At 39.2% G+C, this 16,407-nt stretch overlaps 1 protein-coding gene across 4 annotated transcripts in view; it reads right to left on the minus strand.

Annotated features, from left to right (window-relative positions):
* The window catches only part of DHRSX (dehydrogenase/reductase X-linked), a 142,258-nt gene that overhangs the window by 59,101 nt on the left and 66,750 nt on the right, over nucleotides 1-16,407 (minus strand). For 3 of the 4 annotated variants that reach the window (XM_026858252.1, XM_026858269.1, XM_026858279.1), the window contains exon 4: nucleotides 7,899-8,000. The exons of the other annotated variant lie outside the window; for it this stretch is intronic. In XM_026858252.1, coding sequence (XP_026714053.1) covers nucleotides 7,899-8,000 — 102 coding nt within the window. The remainder of the gene's footprint in view (nucleotides 1-7,898; nucleotides 8,001-16,407) is intronic. 4 annotated transcript variants of the gene reach the window in all.

Raw genomic sequence — 16,407 nt, forward strand, 5'->3', positions numbered from 1 at the left:
ACACCCAGTCTGGACAGTGGAGAGGCCAGGATGAGTCTGAAATGAGCCACAGTGCCCATCTCCACCCCAGCTCAGAGACAGTCACAGAGAGCAGATGGGATGCTGTTGCCTGGCCTCTGTGCCAGTGCACTTTCCTGGATGCAGTACTTCCCACCATGGCTTGGGTATGTGATTCCAGCAGAAAGACCTGCTCAGTCTCAATTCAAGAAATGCTTGGAACAGGTAAAATCTTTAGCAATTAAAATGTAAAAGATGGTTTTCAAACTGCAGTGCTTAACAGGCTTCTGACTTGACCCATCATGGGACTACTCCATGAGTGGCAGAAAGTGCAACTGCCTCTGACACAAAGGCAGCATCTTGCTTGCATTCAAGTCCTCATTCCAAACTGTGATAACACCAGAGCCTTTCTAAAGAAACACCATAATTTTTAACATTAAAAAACCCCTAAGATGTTTTTCTTATCATTGTTGGAAACAGCTAAAGTCTTTTATCTGGCATTACAAAAAGACTACATAAAAATAAATTAGCCTAAGGCAAATACTTGGCATGGAAAATCTTAGCCCAGACATTAAAAGTTTGGCTAACTAGTAAGGAAATGAAAATTGAGTAACGTCTACTGGTAGTGCTCCCAGATCCACCTATAATGCCCAAAGGGAGAAGTGGACTGTATTAGCTGTGCCAAAGAACATAAAGCAATGCATCCTTCCAGCAAAGACAAGCTCTTAGTTTATAGTAGGTTAAAGAAAAAGAAGAAAAAAATGAAGACAATCTACATTCAAGGACTGTGAGAACAACAACCAAATCTTAGTAGGTTCAGCACAAAACTGAACAGACTGCAATAGCTCCTTAAGAACAGATTCACCTTCTGATTCAATGTCATGCTGCTACATAGTGAACACAGAAAGCCCAAGCTAGTTCCCTGGAAAATGTGTCAGAAAAAGAAAATATAATCCATAACTGAGGTGTTGTTTATACACTAAAATAAATCAGAGCATTCATTATTGGGTCTGCCTGGAAAAAAACACTTTGTTTCCTAAAAGTATGCTCAGTAACTGTTATTTGAGTTGGCACAATGGTGAGTTATCCCACTCACAATCAGAAAATAGGAAAGTCAGTCACAGTTTTCTAATTCAATAGGAAATTCTCTTAGAAGTAAAATATTTTGTTTTGCAATTTGTATAAAAATATTTTTACCTAAAAGCTATGAAAGGATTAGGTAAGAATAAAACATGGCTCACTTCTGCCTCTCAGAAAAGCCAGGGGCAAATGTTCCACATACTTAAGTAGAACCGGTTGGGTTTCCTAATCCATCAATAGCTAAATTTTGTATCTGTCTTCCACTGATAAAACACTCACTTTCAGGACATAAAAGCAAATGGGTCAAGAACCTGCAGCATGTGGAGCTTAGATATTTCCCTTCTCATGAAGTGTTTGATATCACAGACACAGAAAAAGGTTTGGAAATAATTAGAAAGACAAAGACAGTGTCAAACAAAAATCAGGATTTTCATGAATGAAATCCTTACAGTTTGAAAGTCAGAAGTAGTCTAAAATTACTCTTTTAGCTTATTAGTTCTTCTAATAAAAAATAAACATTTTATAGGAAATCTGATATCTTTATATAGGATACATATCATTCTGGCAGACAACAATGCTATTCAAGTTTAATAAAAGCACTCGCTTATAACTGCTGCTAAAAATCTGGGCACTAGGTAAATGTTGGCATTTCACAACCCTCGGTTGCTCTGAACAAGCTGGGTTGGATACCGTCAGCAGTATCATAGTGCTCTGACACATGTGCCCAGACAAGTTACTTTCAGGACCCAAGGCACCTAATACCTGTAAAGAGCAGTGTGTGATCAGCCAGCCTCCCCATACCTTCCCATCACCTCTCTTATAAAGATGACCTCTTCTGAAAACTGAGTAAATGGCATCTGTCATACACTGAGCTTCTTTAAAAAATATGGCTCTGAGATTATCTTCTCATTTTAGAACGCATTAAAGCTGCATATTAGTGTCCTTACAAATCTAGTTTTGCCCATCATTCATGGAATAACCATTTTAAGCCAATCCCCCCATCACCTCAAATTACATTTTCCATCTCTAAACATCTCTCAAAGGCCCAGCTGCCCCATGATGTCTAGTATCTATCATCCATTACATCCAGGTAAAGGGCCACTTCCCTTCTGTTTGTCCTCCTCTCTTTTTCTCCCTGTCCTTCTACTCCTTTTCCATCTCAGTTTTGCTTACACATTGCTCTAATTTGTCTTCCAGAAAGGATAAATATGAAACATGATGCTGTAAGCAAGACACCAGAACAAGATTCATGAGATATCAGATCCTGAGTTCACCACAGGCTTCCACAGGCTTCCTGTGTGGCTGGAGGAGAAGCATTATTTTTGATGAAATCCAAGTTCCGCTGGAGTCAACAGCAACCCTCCTCACTAACTTCCCCTCAGGGCCTTCTCCAGTGAATTTCCACTCCTCTGGGGTTTCTCTCATTTTATAGCCTTTGTAGCCTGCAGCTGCTACAGAGAGCTGGCTCTTACTTAATCCAGTAGGACAGGATCTTTCCATAGATCCCACTGTGATAATGTAACTATTGTTAAACCTAACTAATCAATTATACCTATAAAATTGTTTATATTTAATATATCCACTTGTTCCCACCCCTCAATCTTAGAATTCTTCTGAAGATCTGATCCTGCAAATACTCAAACACAAGAGTAATTTAACATGTGATCAACCATGAGAGCATGTATGGGACTACTCAAATTTCTTCCTGCAAAGGATTATGGCTGGATGGCACATGGCTGAACTGTGTGAAGGTAATACAAATAAATATACATATATATATATACACACACACATATATATATATCACATACTTAGCTACTGATACAGCTTTTATTGTGTCAAAGAACTAAAGAAGAAAGTATGGGGACTTATTCATTCTATGAAGCGACTGAGATTTCTCAGATGATCCACAAAGTATGAAATATGAACATCTGAATTAGCCAGCTGTTCAGAAATATTCATTTTAAATTGGCTTAGTTAAGCTTCAACCTGAGATATATTAATTGTAATCTGTCTACAATAGGCTAATAAGATCCTGACATCTCTAAGGGTTTTTTTGTTGTTGTTTGTGTGCATGCTAAGTAATATATTAAATGTCATTGTCATTTTCTCTCCCTCCTTTCCTAACCTGCAACCAAAATCACAGTGAACTGCGACAGAGTAGGTAGTTGGTATTTTATTGTTAATCAATTAGACCGTGAATGTTTGGTATCTGTAGGTATTCTGTTATCGCTAAATATGTTGTGATTATATAGAATTATAGAATCATAGAATGGTTTGGGTTGGAAGGTATCTTAAAGATCATCTAGTTCCACCCCCCTGCCATGGGCAGGGACACCTTCCACTAGATCAGGTTGCTCAAAGCCCCGTCCAACCTGGCCTGGAACACTGCCAGGGAGGGGGCAGCCACAGCTTCTCTGGGCAACCTGTGCCAGTGTCTCACCACCCTCACAGGAAAGAATTTCTTCCTTATATCTAATTTAAATCTGCCCTCTTTCAGTTTAAAACCATTACCCCTTGTCCTATCACTGCACTCCCTGATAAAGTCCCTCCCCATCTTTCCTGTAGGCCCCCTTTAAGTACTGGAAAGACTTTCAGTGTTAGCTCTCTTGGTTTTAAGATCATTAAGTACTGTAAACAATGTATGAGTAAAAACATTAACTACAAGATGCTGAGAAACATTTCTAGTATACAGAGAAAATGACTGACTTCAAGTTAGAAAAAAACTCTCTGGCACGAAACAGTGGCTACTGGTCATGGAATTTCATGAAGTGTTTTCCTATCAGTCCATTTTGCAGCCACGGGAAGATAGCAGACTTTCTAATATGCCTTAACAGCAATACCATTTTAACAAATGTATTAAATAATTACACTAGTGTACATGCTATAATTTGTTAAATGATTTTCAAATGTACAAAGACAGTTCTCAAAAACAAAAATGAAAAACTGGCACCCAATTGCTAATTAGCAGACTAGAAGATATTTTCTTCTGATCTTCTGTCAGATTAAGTTTTCTAAACTGCTTGTACTGCATCCATCTTTCTATGGCTCACAGTTCAGCTATTTAGCTTACTTTTTTTTCCACATAAAATTATTTTTTCTGTGTCATAGCATTTTTCTCTTTTTAGCACTAGCACATTGTATTTTTTTTAAATGTTTATGTAATACTCTATTTGCATCTTTAATATGTTTTGTTTATTTTAAAAACCAAGAGCTGAGCATGCACATTACTGATGCAGAAGCATAGTAATGGAACAACAGGCCTTTATTTGTCAGCTGAAATAATGAGTGCATTCAACCAATCTTTCCTTTTAAATTAGAAATTAGAAAGTTAAATGTATATGCTAAAATCAACTAACAAAAAGAGAGGAGGTGACTCTAGTGCACTGATCTCCATTTTGAATGCCCTAAATGTTCACATAAGACTTCTTAAAGTGGCTGAATTATTTGCATACCTAAACTCTAGTTAAATGGGACCTGGGTATCTATCTCTAGAAGAATACTTTGAAACTCGGGATTTTAGTATTAATTTAATTTCCCACTAGATCCTTGAACCAGGCAACTGATGGAGAGCAAGTGATACATTTTTAAAAAATCACCAGTGACCTGGAAAACTGCCAAATTTCATAACAATCTTAGGTCAGACATGTAGTATTGATTATTTACCTAGAACTGTACTTCATGCTAAATGACTTGTCTTTAATAATATTTCAATGTGATTTCATAGTTTATATATTTTTGTATAATGTTAGAACTTTCCTCAATTCATCTTGAAATGCTTGGCTTTTTGATGGATTCACACAAGCCCACAATATTATATCACATCCCTTCACATACATACAGGATATATATTCATGAAAATAAGATGTGGAAAGATCACTAATGTATAAACATGATTGTATCAATCAATTTAAAAGATTTTGATTTAAAGCAATTAAATAATACAAATATAGTGTGCAAAAAAAAATTGTAACGTAACAACTCGGCATTTTTACATTTAAAAGTATTAAAAGGGTACAGTCCTTGATAATAAAATGCTTGGTTTTATGAAGATAGAGAGGAAAATTCTTGTTAGGTTGCCAGTGGTCTGATTCAGAAGTCATGGGACCCCCACAAAGTCCGATTTTCAAAACCTAATGGAGACTTTCCATTAGTCCTAAAAGACCTTGGGTCAGACTCTTAAAAGCATACGACTGCCTACAAACGCATTGTGCAGATGCCTGGCCCACAGGCTCTTCCCCATATGCTAAAAAATAAAAATTCATACCAAGAACTCTAGACCTTCAAGATCTGTAAGAAATAAAAAAGTAATAAGTGATACTAAGAAACCTACTGTTCTAGGTGCATACACTGAGATGTAAGAAAATCAACCATGACATTATGAGATGTCCTGAAAGACATCTAATAGTCATGCAAAATGTATTCCTACTGACAACTGAGTTTTCTGACAGAAAGCATACACACTCACTGACAACTTGCCCAACGACTCATTCCCATCAGACATTTAAATATTACAAGTATTGTCCTTTTCCAAACTTGTGTTCAGGGGATTGTGTGGTGAAGGCAGTGGAGCTGGCAACTGTGATGAGGCTTTTGAGTGAGTAGTGCCTCCAGCTCTGCAGTCCATGACGGACTGAATCTTCCTCCTTAGTGCACTGCATTACAGTAAAAACAAAAGACAAGAAAAAAAAAAAAAAAAGAGTTAGCGTAAACATCAGCATTTGTCTTGGATGTGCTCAACACTGGTGGAAAACCAAGAGAAGCTGTTTAAACGATTTTGCATCAGGCTATTTCTCCTCCATTAGGTATGTTAATTTTCCTCTTATGTACCAAGAAATCACTTGGGCTTTCACTATGAAAGTAGTAACAAAACTAAATGCTACAGATTATTTACAAGAGCAAACAAGAAGGACTAGGAAAAAAAAAAGGCAGAAAAGAGCTTTCAGAATGGAGGCTGGTGACTCGACAGGTAATGGTCAGAGACTAACCTAATTATATGGGAGTTTTTACTGTAGATTTGGACATGATTCTGTGATTCAGTTAAAGATTTAGCAAAAAGCAGAATTGGACCATTCATTTCATTGTAGTTTCTAACAGGATTTTCTCAAATAAGAGATTTCTCTTGGCAACTATATTTGGTAACTTTGGTAAGTGTAAGTGAATTCAAATGCCCTTCTTGCAGGTCAGAAAAATATAGACTGATTCAGGCAAATATCAGTGTCAAGCTTCTTTCTTTTAAGAAGCTTTGGCCCTACACTCAGCTCTCGTATCATGTTAGGCACATTAGGAGATCTATTTTCATCGAACTTTGTTTCTCGACTAAGAACACATATTTAAATGCAATTTTTATTCATCCTGCTTCAGCAGCAACTAGGGCAGAACAAAATCCTTTATTGAACAGGGCTTCTCAGTTGTGTTGTTTCTTCAGCCCCATCATTTCTCCGCAGATCTGCCCTCAAGCCCCTGCTGCGCAGTCCTGGCTTTGATCATGCAGAAAACAGGTGGAGGGCAGGGGATGTCTGATGGGTCCATAGATCTCAAAACCTTTCTTTCCCCAAAATGCTGGTTTTTCAAATAGTGTTGTTCCCATCTGTGTAACAGTTGGTATCTTTAAAAGTAGGCATGTAAAACTGGAAAGATTTTGTAACCAGGATTAAATATCCACTACCTTTAATTATTGCACAATTAAAATAATAATGGTAGCCTTTTTTGACTAATCAAATATAAATGAATATTTAATTGAACATTTCATGAATGTTTCATATCAATCAGGAAATAAAATATTCTTGAATTTTTATTGAAATATTTGCTTGTATTACTGAATGCTCTTTAAGGCATCAATGAATGCAACAACTCTATTTATTTACAGCACATTTGCCCTCACTAGGACTGAAGGGTGCATAGAAAACCAAAAAATGTTCTTTGGGATCTCTTAATAAAAATCCATGCTAATAATTGTGAAAACAAGAACGGCAGCACATAACAGCAGAAAACTTCTAAAAGAAGACTAAGTTGTTGCTGGTGGGTTTTTCCCCTTGTTGAACAGACAGGTGAAAATTGCCCTTTAGGAAAGTGCATGCAGAGTATGCAGGGTTTTTGGAGGAAAATTATTGTATAGGCTGCTTTCCAAAAACACTGTGGCTATAAAACACAATTAGATGTCAACCATGTGAATAACAAAAGTTAAAATCCCTAAGAATAATGAGATTCATTTGATAATTGTATGGAAGCGAAGATAAATGTTGTCCTTTTAATGTGTTCTCTGACCACTGAGGACGCAGCTTTATGGACAACTTCTAAGCAGTGACTGCTCTGAGGTCACTGGATGATTTGCTAGATTATATTTCAAATGGATTAACCCTCCAACCCAGTTTACCAGGGGCAGTCACATTAAATGTATGTGGTCATATAGGGAAAATATAAGGAGAGAGAAAGTAAATAAAGGTGAAATGACAGGTTTTCTATAGACATAAAGTACAGCTTTCTTTTCCTTTTTTTTTTTTTAAACTAGGGATGCTCAGATTCTTGTGTAGTTGCATGATTTTTAGTGATGGAGAGCTAAAAAATACAGCAAAGGAACAAGATTTGCATTAACACAACAAGCAGGGGTGGCACTGAGGTGTTCAGTCTGCTCAGCTGACAATCTCTCCAAAAAATGCAATAAACGCAATTTACCTCCTAGAAAGATATACCTGTTAATGCAGTCATATTGTAACCCACCGTATGGTTCAGATAATTGATTTGAAATGTGAGGTGAAAGATGAGGACCCCATTTGTCACATCATCCCCTGCAGATATGTGAACTAAAAAGCAGAACTCACCATTATTCACCAGGACATGGAGTGGACAATTCTTTGCTCTAAACCGCTGCACAAATTGTCGTATAGACTTCATGGAAGCCAAATCACAGTATAAAAACTCCACTGGGAGAAAAGAGGAGATGAACAAAAACAGAGTTAAGTCAGTTAGAATGATATAAAAACACACTTATAGACATCAACAATGATTCCTGTGATAATGTCACCAGGAAAGTAAAGATTTTAAAAATAAACCAGGCTTTTGAAAATTATGGGTGAAGCTGGTCTCAGAAGGTTCCTTCTTTCTCCTTCCTTCCTTTCTATTTTTAAACTATTGATTCTTCACAGAGCAAATATGAGGAATGCTGCTGCTAGAAGGTGAAGAAGGATATCAAAAGAAACAAATATGTCCCAGTCCTACTGTTTTTACTACTGCTACTATTTATGAAGAGGAGTTACAGCTGTTCAGTGCTGAAATCAGACACGGCAGCTGGAAATCAAATGGGGAGAGGAGAAGCCATATCAGGCACCACAATGTTTCCCTGTGTTTCTGATGTCAAATTTTCTGCCTTATGGGTTTTTTTTTCCAGATTATCTGCTGAGTTTCTGTGTTCCAAACAGTGATGGAGTCTGACAACACGTTATAAAACAAAGCTTTACTGATGCAGTAGGAAAGATGAGCAACAGTGTGTCCACACGGTGACTCATCCAATCGCCAATAGCAAACATGGCATTGTAAGGGATGCTGTGGATCTGGTGGACATCCAGGGACACTTGGTGTCATGATGTGATGACATACCATGACACTTGGTCACCTAGCAGCAACAACCAGTGATGTAAATGCCCTCTGAATGTGGGTAAGAGTCGCACTGCCCCTTGGCTCCAGCAATGCAGTGTGACTGGAGAGGATCATACCTCACATGGATACTGTGGGCAGCATCCTGCCTATTTTGCCCAGGTCGGTCAAGGGGCGGGGTGGCAGTGGGGGTGGCAGTCTGCCTACGGCAATGATGTTGGTCAAGGGACAGGGTGTCAGTGTCTCAAAATTAAATATATTTAACACTGGTACTTTTTTATTTCCAAGACAACATGTCTCTAACAAAAGCATCCTTTGTCTAAAGCATTAATCAGCCCTTGACCTTCACTACAACACTACAAAATTAATTAATTTTTAAAAATTACTTAAATCCCCCAATAACTTTAAATTCCATCAGGTCTAAAAATTCTCCTCCTGTTGCAGTTGTTCAGCTTTCACCTCCTGACTCTCACAGCACTGTTTCATCGATTGCCTTGCTTTGTGTGACAGCCACAAACAGGGCTATGAAGTGAAAACAAGTTCTGTCCCCCCACAACAGCAGTAGGTATTCCCACACAAACAACCCAAATTATTTAGAAACTCTGCAGAGGGGAAAAGGAAAGAAAATTGTCACCTCAGCCACCTGTTTTAGCCTTTAAAAAAGTATACATATCGCATGCCAGGTTTTTGGTTTGTTTCAGCATTAGCTATGTTTTAAGCAAGAAAATAGTGTCTAGCGCAGATGTTATTCTCTCTTCTGGTTTGCTACATGTCATGGTGGGACTCCAAGTCAGCTAGATGTTGTCAACTCCCCCCCAGCCAGACCCAGTACACTAGGGCTCTGAGGTGGATTTACCTGAACCTCTTCCATAAAGTGGATTTTCTAGGAAAGACCAAAAAGTGTTTCAACTTGAGAAAGTATGACAGTACTGAGCAACCTGCAGTGGCTAAGTCGAGCAGGAGGAAAGGCTAAGGCTATACAAAGCACACTCCCCTTGCTCACTGTGTCCTTGCAGGTTGAATCCTTACTGTCTGGTTTGATTTCATCAGACTCTCAGATTTCCTGAGCTGTAGCAACTTCTGTACAGATGCCTGGTCCCCAGGATGGTTTTGGCCACCACAGCTGAGGACTGGGGTTCCAGGTCCTCACTGCATTTTTCCACCCTCCCACCTCACAGCCTGAGGCTGCTCCCCTGTGCTCCACAGGAAGAAACAGCCACCTCCTTCCTTGTACATGGCATCCCCCACCTCTTCTTGGAAAGAAACATCCTATACAAGAAAGGGAAATTAAAGATATACAGTTCTTTACACATGCTAAAGAAAGCCTTTCTGACAGGAACATTAAACTATTGGGTAAACAGGCTCCAATACAGGCTGCAATAAGGGACCTTTCCTCTTACTCTTTTCATTGGTCCATCAGTGATGTTAACCAAACTGTTTCATCCTGTCACAACCGAGACTGCAAGCTATAATGCCTCTTTATAGTATGTCTGTACAATAAGAGTTTAGGAAGGCCTGCAGGCACAACAGCAAGATAAATAACAAAAGACAATCACAGCTGCTATTAAAATCCTTTACAGGAGAAGAGTTCCTTCAGTTCCCTTCAGTTTTACTGTATGGGGCTTTAATAATCCTTATATATTTTGAACCTAGACAGTATTAGTCCTCTGAAATTGTCTCAGTGAGTTTATATAAAATACTCAGTGACCTTTTCCATTAAAAAAAAAAAAGAATGCTTAGATTCCAGTTTTAAGATAGTGTAAACATATTTTTTCAAAATGACTGTAAAGCCATACCAGTTCTACAACACTGACCCATGAATAACACTGGACAATTTCTTGAAGCTCCCTATAGACATTTAGGAGCTCTGCAATTTTGTTTAATTTCACTGATGTCCTGCATCTGGAGGTGGTAAGGAGATGCAAAAGTTATTAACTCCTGTAAAAGAACAGAGTTGTTCAGGTAATTCCTCTTGTGGCCTGGTAGCTATATAAAACCACATGAATGGCACTGTAATTGCTCAGATACACAAAACCTGGTAGCACTAACTTATTAGTAACTAGTGCAACAACGAATGGAGTAAAGACCAAGGAGAAGTTTTATGCTGATTCTGCCATTGTTCTTCCTCTCCAGGCAGCTCATGAAGGAAAGAGATTAGGGAAAGCATGATCAGCTTCTTAGGAGGCAGCCACTCACACTGCTGATGGAGGAGTCCCTTTTAATACAAAATATTCATCTTGGTACAGAAGGCATTGAACTTTCATTAGCTGTAGTATTTTGTGGCGCAGTACAGGGTACAACTACTTCCTTACCACTCCTATGGGCTGTGGCAACATTATTGACTCTCCTGCATTGTGCTAATGCCACCATACGTGCAAGAAAAGCAGGCCCCTGAGAACATTCATTAGGTAAAATTCTAATCTCTCCCTTCATCTAACCTTGAAATTGTTCTTTTCTGCTTTGCCAACAACAATGGTGGTTAGATAACCAGTGTGCCAAGGTGAGTGCTTTTCAGCCCGACCAGTGCAATCTCGTCCTTCCTGGGAATTAACTTTTTTGCGATACCTGTTTGATCTCCCCTACCTTAATTCTGTTCTTTTGCAGAGCAAATGCCGTCTTTCGTTATGACTGTACGGTGCCCAGACTAATAGCATACAAGGCCAAGGCTGTCATTATTAAGCTTATTTACTTGCTTACTTGGGAAGCATGTCATCATATTCAGTATTGTAAAGCACTTGCCAACAGAGGATCAGAACATGCTTTGGAAAGGAAAACAAACAAACAAACAAATCAACCCCCAAACTTTTCTTTTTGCTCACAGGGCAGAAACATTAATGGCCAGAGTCCTTGTTTGTGCTTATTCGTGTATGGTGGCTCTTTGCCACAGAGGCAGTTTCACTGGCATGAGCACTGTGCAAACCGAGGTGCCATTCCACTCAAGAAAGAGTGCCAAAACACAGCTCCAAGTCATGTGCTGACTCAGTGAACAGACACCACATTTCCCATGGTCCGAGAATTTAATTTTTTATCAGTGTACTGAGGAATTACACAGTTAAAAGCCAACGACAATGGTTAGTTTCTAGAATACTTTGAAGCATGCACAAATATACTAAACATGCCAATTTTTTAAATGTTTTAATTAATTGAGACCATTGTTTAATAATGTGAGCAGTGACCAAACCTGAGCTAGCAATGTGATTTGAACAACTTTTCAGAAACAACAATGGCAAAAGGTTTTCTGTATAGAATAGGTATGAGCAAAAAGATGTGCAATAACAGCAAGCAAACAGAAACATGCCAAAATTAATATTTAGACATGTTATTCTTATCTTTTTGGTTTGTCTGCCACTAGACTTCAAATTTTTCGAGTACCTAATAATTGACAATAGTGGTCATTCTGATTTTGAGTTTAATAATATACTAGGATTTCAAAACTAATTTATTCCTTTGATTTTCTGTATGCTATTAAGAACAAAAATGTCGAGTAGAATCTACACAGAGAATATCTGCAGCTAATGCTACTGAAATACTCTAATTTCTAATTCTATCCTATTTTATCTCTCCCTCTCCTACACTACTATTTGCTTTCAGGTATTTCTATAATGACAGACATGCCTGTATTTCTTTCTCCTACTGGATGTGTCCCTTGTTCTTATCTAAATTATCTTTCCAATGAAAGCAAGTGAATACATAATTGTCAGACACTCACTAAAATATTCACTGTTAAAAATATTTTACTATTATTTGATTGTAATTTGATGACTCAGTTGTCAGAAAGTTATTAGCTAATAAAATATAAAAGGAGCATAATTCCCTAAAAGACAGTTACAGTTACTTGTGCCATTATCCACATATGAATAGATACGTATATGATGGTGCTACAGTTCCTGCTTTGACTAATTGCTTTCTTTCAAACATGTATCTACACGGTGCAGCACCTTTTCAGCAACAGAGAACAGCGTACCATGACTTTCTGGCTGCTCCTTTGTGCCATACAAATCGCACAAAGCTATGCTGGCAGATCACATGTGACACCACCTGTACTGCTTAGTACCTGTTCCTGCACTGTGCACACTCCGCTCTCTTGATCATGGGAACTAAAGTCAGAGGACCTGAAGGATGGGCATCTGGTGACTCCTGGAGAGCTTTCTGACACCATGAGACCCACGGGAGCCAGGTGGAGGCCAATGTTAGAGCAGCCTGACACAGCTCCCAAGTGCTCACGCTCTCCTGAGTTTCCCACTTGGCCTCAAATTCCCCATTTCTGTCCATCTCCTTCTTCACACTACTAACACATCTTTCTTTTTTAATATCTAGAGTTCCTCTCCTTTGCTTTCCACACCAGCACAATTGATTCTGTTCGCACATTTCTTCTCTATCACAGGGCATAAAATGCATGTAATGCAAATTTTGTTCTACTATGGAAGGAAAAAGAATGGACAGATGTTGCAGTGAATGATCAGGGACTGTAACTTTTGAGATACTCGCTGATCAGCTGAACACAGGAAAATGCAATGTTTGTGCTCCTGCAAAGACTTTGTCACTTAGGTTTGATTTAGATCAGATTAAGATGCGATGGAGGCAAGGCCACCTACCAACTACCACTTTTTCTGCATTCAACTCTTAACTCATCATCTTGAAATTATTATGGACAGCTACAGCTCCACTTCAGCAGAAATTTTAAGTCAGAGTCAACTTTCTTTTATTACTTATGCCAAAGCAGTTTTCCATCATCACAAGCAGTTTTCCACAAACACAAGCACGGGATCCCTCCTAGGGAAAGCTGCAACTCTGCTCAACGCGGCAGGGAGCTGAGAACTCATAGTTCATGGTGGAAAGAAGCTTACAGGAAGGATTGCTTTGCCTGTTCCTGCTTGCTACCCATCTATCCAGTGTCTGAAGATACCAGCAATAAGAGTTACTAGTTCAGCAAGACACAAGGAATGGTTCCTAGAGAAGATAATAAAAAGTGGTGCTCGGTAGTCACATATTCCTGCTCAAAAACATATTGCAAAAGCTCCACAGAGGCGCATTGTTCTCTGGCTGCCATAACTCCACAGGGGGCACTGAGGAATTTGGCCTTTCATCTGCTATTCTGCCTCACAGAATGGCATCTGCACAGCAGCAAGGAGAAATGTTGTCCTGCTCGTGAAAGAACTGAATATGCTTCTGAGCACCTGGACAGTGCAACGAAGGTGTTGTTTACCAGAAAGCACTCCTAATGAGGCAAATACCATCTGATAGATGCTGCACTGCAGAGCTAGAGAAGCTCTGTCAGCAAGGTGGCAGGTGGAAATGAAGTAGAGCAAACCCCAGGAGAGAAAAAGCATGAACTGGGAGGAGGAGAAGACATAAACCAGTACTGACTGGAGCCTCCTTCCCTTTTGTCACCACACTGTCCTTGCTAACACTGATAAACAGTGGCTTTGGCTGGTTCAGTCTTCAGAGAAAAGCTTGGTATCTCCCCTCTCCTGTGGTCCTCTCTCCTCACAGTAAGGTGGTCCAGAATCAACTCATCTTTCTCTGCAAGGTCTGCTCATCTGCTTACACATCTTCCAGCCAAAACAAAAGCCATTCTCAATCAAAACAGGGCTGCCAAGGGAGGGTAAGGAGCTCCTGGCCAGCTGGAAATTCTGACCAGCTAAGCTCAAAACTGTGGAGCTGCTATAGGACAATGCTGCAAGCAGAAAACGCAAAAGTGGTTCTAGGCTGCTAATACAAACCTGTGGTTTCTCATTCTACCAACTGGGTATGTGCAGAAGCACACAGGTCCCCATCTACAGAACGTAACTCCTTTTAACAGAATTTTCCTACATGTCCAGGACTAACACAAGGGTTGTGATGCAAGTTCTGCTCAGACGTTCATGATGACAGAGCACTGCATGCTATTCAGGACTGTAAAATGCTTACTTTAAAAGGACTTCTAGGAAAACAAAAACAAACAAAAACCTACAGGTAAATAAGGTCTGTACCAGCCAATTGCATATTGAGCACAATGAGAGACAGTCATCATAAATGCAGCAAGCACAGCATATTTTACTTATGACGTGCTCCTGCCCTTGTGCACCTGATGACCTCTGTGGCTTCTACAACATGAGCACTCCGGAATCTCCCCCATTCTGCATTAGCACCCAAGATTCACAGGAATTAAATATTAAATTGATTAATGCACAGAAAATCCTAGTATGTGCAGTCCTACCTACCACACTGGTTGCCCCTTAATTCCAGCTATGGTTATAGTGACAATTTGCAGAATTTTGGCCCCTAATCCTTCAAGCTATTTTAAGCATGACTGTGCACTAAAATGTTGGCTGTTGCCTGTTGGGCATCTTACAAGTTCCCCCAGTCTTATCTTCTGTCCTTTATTAGTCTGAATAATTTTGTGGCACTTTTTCAGATTACTGATCTTTTGTAGGCTATTAATAGAAATAATAAACCATGGTTAACTCTAGCACAGATTTACTGTTCAAGCTGATGCTTGTGATATGCCATTGTAGAAAAAGACAGATGGAACACATTCATCTGGCAAAGTGTGTGAGTGCAGTGCCACGGATCAAAATAGTGAGCATATTTAAAGACATACGGTTTGGGTATGGTCATTAAAAGATACAACTTCAGTTAGCCTAGTTTGTCTACTGCCTTCCAGCAGGCAAGAAAGAACACCTAAATTCAGCTGCTCCTTCTCTGAGTCATCCATTCTAGTGCCACTAACTTTGAAGGCAGTCTGAGATTAGCTTCCTGTCCCTAACGTTAGCCTTTCTGAACAGCCTCTGTCATCTTCCAACCTGTTCAGTGAAAAAAGAGCCCTGCATCAATGTTCACAATAAATAGAAATCCACACTAGGCAAATATTAGAAATTCATGCCCTTTTCTTTTTCTTCCTCTGGATGGTTTGAACATTGCCTGCTCACAGAGTTATTGTAAAAAAAAAAAAAAAGGCATTTCATGGTGCCATTTCTTAACCACATAGCTTTAACCTGTTGTATTAAGAAAAATGGGGGGAAAAAAAGTCCTCAGCTTTCTGAGAGATGCTTTCTTTCTGAGAGGTGGAATATTAAAACAGAAAAGAAATTTGCTCTTGTAAACTGAGCAGTCTGGCTTAGATACTTTCAACTTCCACAAGAGAAGTGTATGCATAGTCCGGTGATCCTTTAACTTGTTAAATTCAGCAAGCACCCCAGTAGCTCTTGTGTACTGATTAATCAAGATGAGCAAAATTCCAGGATAAGAATAGTGTTTCAGTTCCATCACTACCAGCAGCTCCCATTATTGCCAAAATTATCAGCTCATCACAAGACAGCCCCCTGAACAGCTTCACAGGTCATGTTGTCAGAGCACTGGGACATAACAGCAGTACAAAAAGGAAGTAGTCCATGTAAAGCAACAAAAATGACCATGCATGACTGCTAATTGCACCACCAGGTAGGATGTTATTTAAATATGCTACCATTTTATCACAATTCCTACAGACTGCTCTGGGTTTTCCAGTATATAATATTTGACATTTTCTGTTCAGCAGGCACAGGGCTTGAAAAGAAATAAGCTGCCATCAACTTGTCAGAAGAGTAACCGTAGGAGGTGGTGGCAGCAGGACAAGAGCAGTGGGATCCACAGACAGCTCTCAGGGTGAGAAAGGTTATCTCAGCTTCCTAAGGGTAAAATTTCCTCCAGATTATTGACTGGGGAGGCGCTTTTTTTTTTTTTTTTTTTTTTTTTTTTTTTTTTTTTTTTTTTTTT

This window comes from Athene cunicularia (assembly GCF_003259725.1).
Source record: "Athene cunicularia isolate RWA chromosome 1 unlocalized genomic scaffold, athCun1 chr1_part1, whole genome shotgun sequence".
Classification (NCBI taxonomy): Eukaryota; Metazoa; Chordata; class Aves; order Strigiformes; family Strigidae; genus Athene; species Athene cunicularia.